The sequence below is a fragment of the Cherax quadricarinatus genome, chromosome 97, assembly GCF_038502225.1.
Source record: "Cherax quadricarinatus isolate ZL_2023a chromosome 97, ASM3850222v1, whole genome shotgun sequence".
Classification (NCBI taxonomy): domain Eukaryota; kingdom Metazoa; phylum Arthropoda; class Malacostraca; order Decapoda; family Parastacidae; genus Cherax; species Cherax quadricarinatus.
Window position 1 is genome coordinate 5,766,427 of NC_091388.1, and position 16,687 is coordinate 5,783,113.

The 16,687-nt window shown below is 39.9% G+C and overlaps 1 protein-coding gene across 1 annotated transcript in view; it reads right to left on the minus strand.

Annotated features, from left to right (window-relative positions):
- Positions 1-16,687, minus strand: part of Mon1 (vacuolar fusion protein MON1 homolog) — a 48,762-nt gene that overhangs the window by 13,708 nt on the left and 18,367 nt on the right. Inside the window, exons 4-7 of the mRNA XM_070105195.1 lie at positions 4,982-5,225; positions 4,343-4,518; positions 3,411-3,531; positions 487-638 (exon numbers count right to left, since the gene is read on the minus strand). Coding sequence (XP_069961296.1) covers positions 487-638; positions 3,411-3,531; positions 4,343-4,518; positions 4,982-5,225 — 693 coding nt within the window. The remainder of the gene's footprint in view (positions 1-486; positions 639-3,410; positions 3,532-4,342; positions 4,519-4,981; positions 5,226-16,687) is intronic.

The window sequence follows — 16,687 nt, forward strand, 5'->3', positions numbered from 1 at the left end:
CCGAAACCCTCGTCAGGTAAGTTACCACAATATGCCTAAATAAGTTACCACAATTACTAGGCATAAATAAGTTAGCACAATGCTTCAGACAGTGATCAATGTTACTTAACTATTGTACTATTGAAAACTGTACTAATTGTAATATTTTTTTTTGGCTACCTCTATAAATTTTTCTAAATATGACTTTTTGATACTTTTTTTTTTTTTTGTAATAATACACAATTAAAATTTACCACTCCATAATCTATGTCTGGTTTTAAGTAGTGTATAAGCCTTAGGCCTAGTCTGCCTGAAATATTCATGCATGCTACTGGCTTTATTTGTGCTTAACAATATTTGGTAACATGTAAACTACACATCGTATACTATATGAAAAGATATAATTTTGATTCTGATTACATTTTCTTGAGGCACAATCAGGTCTAACAATGCTACGATCTGAAGAATACTGTAAAATCCTAGAAGCAGAGAATCCTGGAGACTTACGGAGAGGTGTATTCGGGACAGGTAAACTGCGCAGTTGTCTTCGACTTGTAGAGGAAATGCCGAAGTTCGGGCGCCCCAACGGCTTTGACCGTGTAAGACGATGTGCGTATTGCTGTGTTTATCCCTTCAAGGCAATGATGTCTCCGCAATCTCTACAAAAAGTTTAAAAAAATTTGCCATAAAACATACGAGTTTACAGTAAACTGCTCAATAATTAAATAACAGGTGAAAATAATTTTAATATACAGTAGTGTCCTGGTATCTGCTGGTGATGTTCCAAGAACATCTATAGATACCAAAAAGTTTAATTCATAAATCACATACAATAAGTGGAGAATTATCACTTTTTCACTGATGGAAAGAACTTGACAACTTCTCTTAGAATATGAACAACTGTCACCATCACTTGTGCTTTAGTGTCATTATTACGTAAAATTAAGGGAGATTTTTGAGCCACAGTAAACCAAATCCATGGATATGGGGGTTCTACTGTACTTCCCAACCAGGGAAAATTTAGGCTAACACTTACACAAAGTCTGACTTGATAAATAATACACTTGTGCAACCTGTCATTTTTAAGCCATTTATTCACAAAGAATGATTTGTTCAAATGGAATTAATATTACCTCTGTGTACCATTTTGACCAAAATGAAAAATCCAAGAAAAAAAAAAAGCCTTAAAAATTGTCTAATCCATATTTTTTATTTCAACACATCGGCTGTATCCTGCCAAGGCAAGATGACCAGAAAAAGAAGAAATATGTTCATCATCACTCACTCCATCACTGTCTTGCCAGAGGTGCTGATACTACAGTTAAAAACTGCAACACCAACACCCCTCCTTCAGAATGCATGCATTCTACTTCCTTTTAATTCAGTGCATAAAATACAAATATAAACTGAGTAATTAGAGGTGGTTAAGTTAGGTTAGGTCGATCAGGAAACAGGACAAATAATTCCTGACGCGGGTCTTAGTCATATGATGACCCACAGCTGGAGCTTTTGGTCATCTGACCGAGGCCTTCCGCTGGCTTACCACTCTACCCCTTCAAAAATTATGGTTTTAACTATAATAATTTGAAAAGTTTTTGGTAAAATAAACAGCATTGTGTTTTTCATTTGGACTTTGTCGCAGTGCCTGAAATGCCATCTCCCACCTCTAATCTATATAACATTTACAAATAACCCATATAGAAGAGAGGAGCTTATGATGACGCTTTGATCCGACTTGGACTATTTACAATAAGTCTTCAACTTACAAACATGTTGAGAATCTTCTATATTGTGTATTTTTTTTTTTCAACAAGTCGGCCGTCTCCCACCGAGGCAGGGTGACCCAAAAAGAAAGAAAATCCCTAAAAAGAAAATACTTTCATCATTCAACACTTTCACCTCACTCACACATAATCACTGTTTTTGCAGAGGTGCTCAGAACACAACAGTTTAGAAGCATATATGTATAAAGATACACAACATATCCCTCCAAACTGTTAATATCCCAAAACCCCTCCTTTAGAGTGCAGGCATTGTACTTCCCATTTCATATCATTATTATAACATTACTGTGTATAATATCATTACAGTGGACCCCCAGTTCGCGATGCAATCAGTATCCGATAAATCCGGTAACCGATGCATTATATCGCAGAAAATTTGCCTCGCTTCCCGATGCAAAACCCAGTATGCGATGTGGTTCGTACGAGCCGTGTCCATGTGTGGCCTGAACTGCCCCGTGTGTGCCAGTGTTTACAAGCCAGCCAGTGTGCGCGCATCTAAGGATACATTCGGTACATTCCATATTATCCATATTATCACTGTTTTTGGTGCCTGTTTTTGCAAAATAAGTCACCATGGGCCCCAAGAAAGCTCCCAGTGCCAACCCTTCGAGACCAAGGGTGCTAATGACTGTTGAAATGAAGGAAGATAATTGCAAAGTACGAAAGTGGAGTGCGTGTGTCGGAGCTGGTCAGGTTGTATAGTAAACCCCAATCAACCATCTCTACTATAGTGAGCAAGAAAATGGCAATCAAGGAAGCTGTTCTTGCAAAAGGTGCAACTGTGATTATGAAACAGCGACCGCAAGTGTTAGAAAATGTTGACTGTTATTGGTGTGGATAAATGAAAAACAGATAGCAGGAGATAGCATCTCTCAAGCAATCATTTGTGAAAAGGCTAGGCAGTTGCATGACGATTTGGTAAAAAAATTGCCTGCAACTAGTGGTGATGTGAGTGAATTTAAGGCCAGCAAAGGTTGGTTTGAAAGATTTAAGAATTGTAGTGGCATACATAGTGTGATTAGGCATGGTGAGGCTGCCAGTTATGTTGTGCGACAGAAGTCCAGTGACTCTCAAGCTGGTCCTAGTGGCATTAAAAGAAGAAGGGAAGTAACCCGGGAAAAGGACTTGCTACCTCAAGTCCTAATGGAGGGGGATTCCCCTTCTAAATGCTAACACAATCCACACTCTCCCCTCCTCCCATCCCATCAATCATCACCAGATCTTCATTAAAGGTAAGTGTCAATTATTCTTTCGTTATTTATTGTTATCTATTGTTATTGTAATTACTATTCTATTGCATTAAACTTAATATTTCATGTGGTAAAAGTTTTTTTTTTTCATACTTTTGGGTGTCTTGCACGGATTAATTTGATGTCCATTATTTCTTATGGGGAAAATTGATTCGCTTTCCGATATTTTTGGTTTACGATGAGCTCTCAGGAATGGATTAGTATCGCGAACCGGCGGTCCACTGTATTATATCATTATTATACACAATACAGAAGGCCCCAATGTGTTTGTAAATTGAAAATTTCCTGTATTATGAATATTATACACAATACAGGAGGTGTGCAATGCACTGGTAAGTCAAGACTTACTGTACAAAGTCACACACTTCATAAAACATTGAAAATCAGTTGGACTCACACTGACAATCTTCTGTTTAGCTTCGGACAAGGTGAAGAACTGTTCTCGGTCCACAGACAGCAACAGGAGACAAGCCTCACAGTCATCAGCCAGGTAAGAAACATGACCGTACAGGTAACCACTGAAAATTATAATCAATTATTAGAAGGCACTGAAATTGAAATAGTATTTATTATTAACGCATCGGCCGTTTCCCACCAGGGCAGGGCGACCAGAAAAAGAAAAACTTTCATCATTCACACCATCACTGTCTTGCCAGAGGCATTGAAATCGCAATAACACTTTTTATTCTATATCAATTATTATAAGACATTATTAAAAACTGCCAATATTGGCAGTTTGGAGGGATATGTTGTGTGTCTTTATATGTGTATGCTTCTGGACTGTTGTATTCTGAGCACCTCTGCAAAAACATTGATAATGTGCGAGTGTGGTGAAAGTGTTGAATGATGATGAAAGTATTTTCTTTTTGGGGATTTTCTTTCTTTTATTTGGGTCACCCTGCCTCGGTGGGAAACGGCCGACTTGTTGAAAAAAAAAAAAAAAAAATATTAAAAACCCTTTTTAGCTATTATAACACTTTCTATTCTATATGACTAAAAACCTGCAATATCTTTCTGACAGTATATAGAGGAGCTTTATAAAAGAACTGACCCTAATTCACTTGGCAATTGCTAGTAATATCTCAGGTCATGATTACAGGCAGCTAGAACCTGCTGGGTCATAACAACTACAGCCAGCTAGAACCTGCTGGGTCATAACAACTGCAGCCAGCTAGAACCTGCTGGGTCATAACAACTACAGCCAGCTAGAACCTGCTTGGCCATAACAACTACAGCCAGCTAGAACCTTCTGGGTCATAACCACAACCAGCAAGAACCTGCCGGGTCATAACAACTACAAATCGCCAGAGCACAACATCAAGCACTCACTTTGGGTCGAACTTTGGCAAGCATATTGGCATCCAGTTTTCGCTTGTCTTTAAGGACTCAGTAGCGTTAACCAGATTAAACAACAAGTGAAGATCCGCTGGATGCAGGAGGAATTTCTTCATGCGCACGAGAGAGATCAGCTGATTTTGACAGATGATCAGGCCGAAGACCAGGTTCTGCCAACACACAAAAAGAAGAAATACTTTCATCATCAATCACTCCATCACTGTCTTGCCAGAGGCACACCTACACTACAGTTCAAAAACTGCAGCGCTATATTATATTTAGTAGTTACCACGAGATATACACAGGTGGTCCTCAACTTACAACAGGGTCACGTTGCGATGCTTGGAATTTCACTGTTTTTCACAGTGGATAACAAAAAGGCACAATATCGTGACTGGAACAATACATAAACAACCCGCACATAGGAGAGAGGAGCTTACGATGATGTTTCGGTCTGACTTGGAGCATTTACAGTCACAGTGTGACTTTGTAAATGGTCCAAGTCAGATCGAAAAGTCATCTTAAGCTCCTCTCTCCTATGTGCGGGTTATATGTGTATTTTTCACAGTAGTTCTGCATATAGTAATATCACCTGTTTACTGTGATCTTATTGCATCTTAGCACTATATTTACCTTAATTTTGGAGCAATACTGGATGATGGTCTGTGTGATAGTGTCTCGGACAGAGGTAGCCAGGGGTAGACACTGTATAGCCCCCAGGAGGAAAGAAGGGTGTGAGTCCAACATATTCAGTAAGTTGTCTAGCAAGCGTTCCGTTCCTCCTAATAAGTGGCGGAAGTCGTAATTCCGTCGCTTCTCAAACATCCGTGTGAGGGCTGATGCTGTCAACACGCTGACGATCTGGTTCTGGACGTACCTAAAAGGTGCAGAATTTATAAATTTCCTATGCCCAATTTACCAAATGTTATGAAGATAAATTACATTGCAGTTAGACACAGCAACACCTTGGGATCTTGATACAGTATGTCCTCAACTTACAAACATGTTGAGAAACTTCTGTATTGTGTATAATGTCATTATTATATCATCATTGTGTATAATATCATTACATCATTACTATACACAATACAGAAGCTCCCCAAAGTGTTCGCAAGTTGAAGACTTCTTGTACTATGATTTTTTTTTTTTTTTTTCAACAAGTCGGTCGTCTCCCACCGAGGCAGGGTGACCCAAAAAAGAAAGAAAATCCCCAAAAAGAAAATGCTTTCATCATCATTCAACACTTTCACCGCACTCACACATAATCACTGTTTTTGCAGATGTACTCAGAATACAACAGTTTAGAAGCATATACGTATAAAGATACACAACATATCCCTCCAAACTGCCAATATCCCAAACCCCTCCTTTAAAGTGCAGGCATTGTACTTCCCATTTCCAGGACTCAAGTCCGACTATATGAAAATAACCGGTTTCCCTGAATCCCTTCACTAAATATTACCCTACTCACACTCCAACAGATCGTCAGGTCCCAAGTACCATTCGTCTCCATTCACTCCTATCTAACACGCTCACGCACGCTTGCTGGAAGTCCAAGCCCCTTGCCCACAAAACCTCCTTTACCCCCTCTCTCCAACCCTTTCGAGGACGACCCCTACCTCGCCTTCCTTCCCCTATAGATTTATATGCTTTCCATGTCATTCTACTTTGAGCCATTCTCTCTAAATGACCAAACCACCTCAACAACCCCTCTTCTGCCCTCTGACTAATACTTTTATTAACTCCACACCTTTTCCTAATTTCCACACTCCGAATTTTCTGCATAATATTTACACCACACATTGCCCTTAGACAGGACATCTCCACTGCCTCCAACCGTCTCCTCATTGCTGCATTTACCACCCAAGCTTCACACCCATATAAGAGTGTTGGTACTACTATACTTTCATACATTCCCTTCTTTGCCTCCATAGATAACGTTTTTTGACTCCACATATACCTCAACGCACCACTCACCTTTTTTTCCTCATCAATTCTATGATTAACCTCATCCTTCATAAATCCATCCGCCGACACGTCAACTCCCAAGTACAGTGGACCCCCGCATAACGATTACCTCCGAATGCGACCAATTATGTAAGTGTATTTATGTAAGTGCGTTTGAACGTGTATGTTTGGGGGTCTGAAATGGACTAATCTACTTCACAATATTTCTTATGGGAACAAATTCGGTCAGTACTGGCACCTGAACATACTTCTGGAGTGAAAAAATATCGTTAACCGGGGGTCCACTGTATCTGAAAACATTTACTTCTTCCATACTCCTCCTTCCCAATTTGATATCCAATTTTTCTTTATCTAAATCATTTGATACCCTCATCACCTTACTCTTTTCTATGTTCACTTTCAACTTTCTACCTTTACACACATTCCCAAACTCATCTACTAACCTTTGCAATTTTTCTTTAGAATCTCCCATAAGCACAGTATCATCAGCAAAAAGTAACTGTGTTAATTCCCATTTTGAATTTGATTCCCCATAATTTAATCCCACCCCTCTCCCAAACACCCTAGCATTTACTTCTTTTACAACCCCATCTATAAATATATTAAACAACCAAGGTGACATTACACATCCCTGTCTAAGACCTACTTTTACCGGGAAGTAGTCTCCCTCTCTTCTACACACCCTAACCTGAGCCTCACTATCCTCATAAAAACTCTTTACAGCATTTAGTAACTTACCACCTATTCCATATACTTGCAACATCTGCCACATTGCTCCTCTATCCACTCTATCACATGCCTTTTCTGAATCCATAAATGCAATAAAAACTTCCCTACCTTTATCTAAATACTGTTCACATATATGCTTCAATGTAAACACTTGATCTACACATCCCCTACCCACTCTGAAACCTCCTTGCTCATCCACAATCCTACATTCTGTCTTACCTCTAATTCTTTCAATTATAACCCTACCATACACTTTTCCTGGTATACTCAATAAACTTATCCTCTATAATTTTTACAATCTCTTTTGTCCCCTTTCCCTTTATATAAAGGGACTATACATGCTCTCTGCCAATCCCTAGGTACCTTCCCCTCTTTCATACATTTATTAAACAAAAGTACCAACCACTCCAACACTATATCCCCCCCTGCTTTTAACATTTTTGTCATGATCCCATCAGTTCCAGCTGCTTTACCCCCTTTCATTCTACGTAATGCCTCACGTACCTCCCCCACACTTACATTCTGCTCTTCTTCACTCCTAAAAGATGGTATACCTCCCTGACCAGTGCATGAAATTACCACCTCCCTTTCTTCCTCAACATTTAAAAGTTCCTCAAAATATTCTCGCCATCTACCTAATACCTCCCTCTCCCCATCTACTAACTCCCCTACTCTGTTTTTAACTGACAAATCCATACTTTCCCTAGCCTTTCTTAACTTGTTTAACTCCAAAATTTTTTCTTATTTTCATTAAAATTTCTTGACAGTGCCTCTCCCACTCTATCATCTGCTCTCCTTTTGCACTCTCTCACCACTCTCTTCACCTTTCTTTTACTGTCCATATACTCAGCTTTTCTTATAACACTTCTGCTTTGTAAAAACCTCTCATAAGCTAACTTTTTCTCTTTTATCACACCCTTTACTTCATCATTCCACCAATCACTCCTCTTTCCACCTGCCCCCACCCTCCTATAACCACAAACTTTTGCCCCACATTCTAATACTGCATTTTTAAAACTATTCCAACCCTCTTCAACCCCCCAACTACTCATCTTTGCACTAGCCCACCTTTCTGCCAACAGTCGCTTATATCTCCCCCGAACTTCCTTCTCTCTTAGTTTATACACTTTCACCTCCCTCTTACTTCTTGTTGCCACCTTCCCCTTTTCCCATCTACCTCTTACTCTAACTGTAGCTACAACTAAATAATGATCCGATATATCAGTTGCCCCTCTATAAACATGTACATCCTGGAGCCTACCCATCAACCTTTTATCCACCAATACATAATCTAACAAACTACTTTCATTACGTGCTACATCATACCTTGTATATTTATTTATCCTCTTTTTCATAAAATATGTATTACTTATTACCAAATCTCTTTCTACACATAGCTCAATTAAAGGCTCCCCATTTACATTTACCCCTGGCACCCCAAATTTACCTACTACTCCCTCCATAACATTTTTACCCACTTTAGCATTGAAATCCCCAACCACCATTACTCTCACACTTGATTCAAAACTCCCCACGCATTCACTCAACATTTCCCAAAATCTCTCTCTCTCCTCTACACTTCTTTCTTCTCCAGGTGCATACATGCTTACTATAACCCACTTTTCACATCCAATCTTTATTTTACTCCACATAATCCTTGAATTAATACATTTATAGTCCCTCTTTTCCTGCCATAGCTTATCCTTCAACATTATTGCTACTCCTTCTTTAGCTCTAACTCTATTTGAAACCCCTGACCTAGCCCCATTTATTCCTCTCCATTGAAACTCTCCCACCCCCTTCAGCTTCGTTTCACTTAAAGCCAGGACATCCAGCTTCTTCTCATTCATAACATCCACAATCATCTCTTTCTTATCATTTGCACAACATCCACGCACATTCAGACTTCCCACTTTGACAATTTTCTTCTTCTTATTCTTTTTAGTAATTTTTACAGGAAAAGGGGTTACTAGCCCATTGTTCCCGGCATTTTAGTCGACTTTTACAACACGCATGGCTTACGGAGGAAAGATTCTTATTCCACTTCCCCATGGATATAAAAGGAAAAGTAATAAGACCAAGAACTATTAAGATAAAATCAAAGAAAACTCAGATGAGTGTGTATAAATAAACGTGTACATGTATGTGTAGTGTGACCTAAGTGTAAGTAGAAGTAGCAAGACATACCTGTAATCTTGCATATTTATGAGACAGACAAAAGACATCAGCAATCCTACCATCATGTAAAACAATTACAGGCTTTTGTTTTACATTCACTTGGCAGGACGGTAGTACCTCCCTGGATGGTTGCTGTCTACCAACCTACTACCTATAACCAACCTATTACTATTATTATTACTATTATGAATATTATAATATTATACACAATACAGGAGGTCCCCAATGTGTTTGTAAGTTGAGGACTTACTGTAGCTCACTTTAGAGGATCTTGGTGCAGTGTTGTCAGTACAACATTGCTGCAGTATTTCACTCAACACTGGTGTTTACCAGTGGTGTATAGTTGTCACAGGCAGGGCTGGATTAAGACATGGGCTTTAGGTGCTGCAGCCCAGGGTCCTCTGCCAGGTGGAGGGCCTCCAGGTGCTGCAGCCCAGGGTCCTCTGCCAGGTGGAGGGCCTCCAGGTGCTGTAGCCCAGGGTCCTCTGCCAGGTGGAGGGCCTCCAGGTGCTGCAGCCCAGAGTCCTCCGCCAGATGAAGGGCCTCCAGGTGCTGCAGCCCAGGGTCCTCTGCCAGCTGGAGGGCCTCCAGGTGCTGCAGCCCAGGGTCCTCCACCAGCTGGAGGGCCTCCAGGTATTACATGAAAAGTATTCACAGTTGCTGCTCCAAGTTTATAATCACAGTATGTTAACAAATCATGTACATGATCAACTGTTTATTGAATGTTTAACTGTTTTTCCTTTTGAAAATACCACTGGGAGGCCTCACAGCACCTGCAGCCCAGGGGCCTACAAAATCTTAATCCAGCACTGCCTATATGCATGACCTGTTGGAATGTGAGCAGGGTAATATTTTGTGAAGGGATTCATGGAAACTGGTTAGCTGGACTTGAGTCTGGAGGTGGAAGTACAATGCCTGCACTTTAAAGGAGGAGTTTGGATACTGGCTGTTTGGAGTGACATCTAAACTGTCATATGTGGGTGCCTCTGCAAAGACAGTGATACTGTGTGAATGATGGTGAAAGTGCGTCTTTCTTTTTTGGGTCACCCTGCCTCGGCAGGAGACGGCCATCATGTTAAAATAATAATAATAACACTTTATTTGAATATGATACATCGTACCAGAGTTTACTGCCAGAGGGGAATCATAGGCCTGTGTCCCGTGTGGAAAAAAAAAAATAATAATTGAACTTTTCGTGTCAGAGGAAAGAAAGTCTCCCTGATAACATTGAGTATACATAGTGTATAGTGTATACTACAGTGGCTCCCTAGTATATTGATGATAAAGGCTAAAGTGTCATTTGAAAACAGGTGAATTTGTAAATGAAGTGATAAGCCTATAGAGGCAGGTGCCAGAAGTCGCCAGAAACTTACCACTGGTCAGCTGTTTTTAATAATCTTCCTGGCTTGCTAGTGTACTCGCATATAATCTAGTGATACCAGTGAATAGCAGAATACAGTGTTGTAGTAGCAACTAACCAGTATTATAATGGTACTTAGTGGAGTGGAGTGACTTTCATTAGTTTCTTTTTTCTTGAAATACCAGACATATACTGTGAATTTCATATAACATGTAGTTACCAGCGGTCGCAATATACACTACGAGAAGCAATTATTACTACAGAAAAAGCGTCCTCCCTCCAAAATTTCCACCAGTCAACTATAGTGATAATATAGCATTTATTGTGGTGGAGACGGAAAAAAAAAAAAAATAGAAAAGCTAGATACAGCGATTGATAAACAAAGCTTGAGGTCGACCGTTCGTCACTGTAGGAGTTGCCAGCAGTCACCGATTTCTTCAACACGCAAGTTATACTCTCGTATCAAACAAATCACATATTACTCGGGTAGATAATTTCCAGTAGATCCTTCATGTGTTAGCTCAATTCACCGACCAGTATGTTTTAAATAAGTGACCCACTGATCAGATCAGATCGACTGGTCCGAACCCTTGACTGGTCCGAACCCTTGACTGGTCTGAACCCTTGACTGGTCCGAACCCTTGACTGGTCCGAACCCTTGATGGTCCGAACCCTTGACTGGTTTCAAACGGTTTCGTTGGACAATAAAGCAGACTGTAAACGGATGGGGTTGTAGGCGCCCTTATAAACACAAACATAAAAAAATCAGGAACGTGACGGTAAGCTGTCCAATATACAAAAACAGTTAGAAACAGAAATACAAATAGCTAGAGCTTCATTTAAGGAGGCTATTAATAGAATATTCAAGAGGTTGCTAGTAGAATTGCAGTAAATCAACCATTCAAATCATTATGAAGCTGTGTGTAGTCTGTGGTCAGTCAAACAAACGGGCTTCCACATGGATAAATTGTCATTTTTGTGGAAATTGGTGTCACGCCCCTTGTGCAGATATCCAAGAACTAGCTACAAGCAATATTAAAACAGAGAAGTGTTTTTGGGTATGCCCAAATGAGGAAAATCTGTGGACTAAAATCACAAGGGTATTAACCCTTTGAGGGTCGACAGGCCCTCTCCGAAACTCGTTCTCAGGGTCGGCCAAATTTAAAAAAAAAAAAAAATTATTTTCTCTTATGAAAAGATAGAGAATCTTTTCCCGATCATAAAGACACCAAAAGTTTGAAATTTGATAGAAAACTTACGGAATTATGCTCTCGCAAAGTTAGCGGTCTCGGTGATGTTTACGCATCGGCGATTTTGCTCACTTTGAGCCCCATTTTCACTGTACTAGTCGACAAAAAAACATGAATATTTCGCTAGAACTCCATTTTTTCTATCGAATGGGTGCAAGAAACCACCCATTTATGAAATTCAACTATCCAGTACAGTGGTCAGAATTTAGCAATTTTGCCAATTTCACACAAATTTCAAAAGATGCCAATTTCCGAATAGGGTCCAGAATAAACAAGAAAGACATTCCTTGCACTAAAATGACATTTCCTCTAGTCATTAGTCACGTCTCAAGGCCCCTCTTATATTCTTTTGCTTTCCACTTTGAATTTTTATTTTCACAAAAAATATAAGATTTACTGTTATGTAGACTACTGCATTAGTGTAAAAAATGGTATAAATATTATTGGTGCACTTGTGAAAGAATATTAGACTCACCAGTTGACGTGTATTGCACGCTTGGCACGATTTGTTTACTTTTGAAGTTTGGTAAAAATCGAACATTTGTGCTACTTTGAGCTCAATTTCAAGGCACCTTTCATTGTAAAACCAGTCAAAATCATCTCAATTTCTGTAATATGTCTTCCATTCTATAAAATGAGACCAAGAAAACTAGAATACAACAATAAATACCATACGAAAATACACTGCAAAGTCGCTGATTTATTAAAAAAAAATGGTCAAAGTTTTTTTTTTCTCATTATGCACTGTGTGCTGCAGGATTTTTTTTAGACTGTGCACACTGACCACATAGACCCATTCTTTCATATGAAGGCCTACCAGCTTTCTCCCACTAGATTTGAGGCCGCTAGAATTTATGAGTACTAGTACGTCAAAAACCCCTACGCGTAAGACGTACTAGTACGACCAAAACCCTCAAAGGGTTAAAAGAGGACAAGACAGTGATGGAGTGAATGATGGTGAAAGTTTTTTTTTTTCGGGCCACCCTGCCTTGGTGGGAATCGGCCAGTGTGATAAAAAAAAAAACATCAAAGCTGCTTTCATAGAAAACCTGGAAGCTTTCTACAACAGATGGGAACATAAAAAGTTTGGGCTGAATGGTACTGCCCTTGATACTGGCCATGTAGTCACAAACTGTAAGGCTGGAGATGATGTCCTGGTAGTCAGTAAATGTGGGGCTGATAGTGCTGTCCTGGGAGACAGTAATGGTGAAGCTGGAGGTGCTGTCCTGGGAGACAGTAATGGTGAAGCTGGAGATGCTGTCCTGGGAGACAGTAATGGGGAAGCTGGAGATGCTGTCCTGGGAGACAGTAATGGGGAAGCTGGAGATGCTGTCCTGGGAGACAGTAATGGTGAAGCTGGAGATTTTGTCCAGGTAGTCGGGAATTATACGCAGGAAGGAATACATATAAATGACCTCATAGGGGACAGGAGCCATAGTAGGGAAACAAGTGTAGTCAAAGATAAGATAAAACCAATATTGCAAACTAGAAATACTGCAGGAAATAGCAAACAAGAGGACTCCACTAGCAATAGTGAGGATATATTACCAAAAACAACTGGTGGGAGCTCCATTGTTGGTGCTAGGGAGGATAGAAGTAAGACAGGGAAACATGCACCAACAGGGAATACAGTCACAGAAACCCAAGGCAAACGGAAACCAAGCCTGTGCACATACTATGCACTCGGTATCTGCTGGCATGGGAAATCTGGAAAAACAGATGGGACGTGCAACTATGACCACCCTAGAAAATGCCATGCCCATATGACAACAGGAAAATGCAGACTCCCTTCCTGTAAGCTTTTTCACCCTGAACTGTGTACCTCTTCAGTACAGGAAAGACTGTGCTATAACTTAAATTGCCAGGCATACCATCTAAAGGGGACAAAAAGATACAAAACATCCAGGCCATGGGAAAACCTGGGTAGCCACAGCCACTCAAGAGGGAGAGGTTTTTTAGTGCCAGGAAGGAAAAAAAACTGGCAGGAAATGGCAGAAATCGTACACCAAATCCAGTCATTCCTGGAGTGGAACCACAGTCGATGGCCTCCACTCCAAACCAACAGATACAGATACTAATCCCGGAAAAAAATCCCCCCCCAGTACCAACAATACCACCAGTCCGATAACATTCTTCTTTGCAAATATACAGGGTCTAAAGCCAGCAACAAACAACAAAATACCTTTCATCCGTGGACTGCTTGCAGAGGCAAAGGCAATGTTCGCGGCTTTCACTGAGACCCACATAAAGCATCACTTGGACAACGAAATATAGATCCCAGGTTACAACCTATACAGATGTGACAGAGTGAACAGGCAAAAGGGGGGGGTTGGCCTGTACATTGCAGTCTCACTTGTTTGCACAGAACTGCTAAATGCCTCAAATGATGTAGTGGAAGTTTTAGCAGTAAAGGTCGAGAACCAAAACCTAGTCATTGTGGTAGTCTACAAGCCTCCGGATGCAACATCCCAGCAACTCCAGGAACAGCTGTTAAAAATTGACCACTGTCTGGAAAATCTTCCAGCTCCTGCACCCAACATCTTGCTCCTGGGGGATTTCAACTTAAGGCACCTAAAATGGAGGAATATAGCAAATAATAGTTGCAGTAATAACACCAGGAGGCAGCTCTGATGAAAACTCACACTCACACGAGCTTTTAAATCTCTGCACAAAATTCAATTTAAACCAGCAAATAATAGAGCCTACTAGACTGGAGAATACACTAGACCTCATCTTCACTAACAATGATGATCTGATAAGAAATGTCACCATATCAAAAACAATATACTCAGATCACAACATAATTGAGGTTCAGACATGTATGCGTGGAGCCCCAGACCGACAAAATGAGACTAGTCACGAGGGAGCATTCACCAAATTCAACTTCAATAACAAAAACATAAAGTGGGACCAAGTAAACCAAGTCCTTGGCCCTCTTCTCTTTCTCCTATACATAAATGACCTACCAAATGCTTCGCAATTACTCAAACCCACACTATTTGCAGATGACACTACATACGTCTTCTCCCACCCAAGCCCAGTCACGCTAGAAAATACTGTAAATACAGAATTACAGAAAATATCTACCTGGATGAGGACTAACAAACTTACACTAAACATTGACAAAACCTACTTCATTCAGTTTGGTAACAGAGCTACAGATGTCCCTCTTAACATAATGATAAACGGATCACCTATCATAAAGCTAACAGAGGGAAAATTCTTAGGAATCCACCTTGATAATAGACTCAAATTTCATACACATATACAACAAATTTCTAAGAAAATTTCCAAGACTGTAGGCATACTATCGAAGATACGGTACTATGCTCCACAGTCAGCCCTCCTGGCCCTATATCACTCTCTTATTTACCCCTATCTCACCTATGGAATTTGTGCATGGGGCTCAACAACAAGTAACCATCTCAGACCACTAATTACCCAACAAAAGGCTGCAGTTAGAATGATAACAAATTCTCACTATAGGCAGCACACTCCACCAATATTCAATACACTAAACCTATTCACCATACAAAACATTCATACTTATTACTGCACCTATTACATACATAGAACACTTAACTCTGATATTAACCCTCCCCTCAAACATCTCCTTGCCAACCTCAACAGAACACATGACCATAACACAAGGCACAGATCACTCTTTGATGTTCCTCGTGTCCATCTCACACTATGCAAAAACTCAATGCACATAAAAGGCCCTAAAATCTGGAACTCATTACCTGTAAATATAAAAGAAACACTACCTGTTTATAAATTCAAGTCTCTTCTCAAAGATCACTTACTCACCCAAAACCAAATAAATACTGAATAACTGAACCTTATAAATTGTATATCTTAAATGTTTCTCGCAATTATATCACATAAATGTTAAACCTAAAACCCAATCTAACTTTATTATTTTTTAAATACACTACCTAACAGAATACTCCATTCTACTGAATGTACAACAATGCATACAACCATATGACCTGTCTTTTTAATACTCACTTGTGCTTTATAGTAATCTGTTTACATTAAAGTTTTATCACCGATGTCATCATTGCTTAGTTCATCTTAAGTTAATTTTAAGCCAGCCCGTAATGCTATGCATAGTATAAGTGGCTTTGGCATACTGCTCTTTTCTGTATTTTTTGTACCTCTGTATGTGTGCACAAATTTTTAAATAAATAAATAAATAAATAAATAAATATAAGCTGGGAAGATATACTAAGCAACACAGACCCCAACTTATGCCTAGAACAGATTAACTCGGTGGCACTCGATGTATGCACAAGGCTTATTCCTCTAAGAAAAAGGAGGAGTAGATGTAAAATAGAAAGAGACAGGCGCTCCCTTTACAGGCGATGGAAAAGAATAACAGAGCGGCTAAAAGAGGTCAATATATCTGAAATGCGTAGGGAGACACTGGTCAGAGAAATAGCAAGCATCGAACTTAAGCTAAAAGAATCCTTTAGGAGTCAGGAATGGCGGGAAGAACTAAAAGCCATAAATGAAATCGAAAGAAACCCAAAGTATTTCTTCTCCTATGCCAAATCAAAATCGAGAACAACGTCCAGTATTGGGCCCCTACTTAAACAAGATGGGTCCTACACAGATGACAGCAAGGAAATGAGTGAGCTACTCAAGTCCCAATATGACTCAGTTTTTAGCAAGCCGCTAACCAGACTGAGAGTCGAAGATCAAAATGAATTTTTTATGAGAGAGCCACAAAATTTGATTAACACAAGCCTATCCGATGTTATCCTGACGCCAAATGACTTCGAACAGGCGATAAATGACATGCCCATGCACTCTGCCCCAGGGCCAGACTCATGGAACTCTGTGTTCATC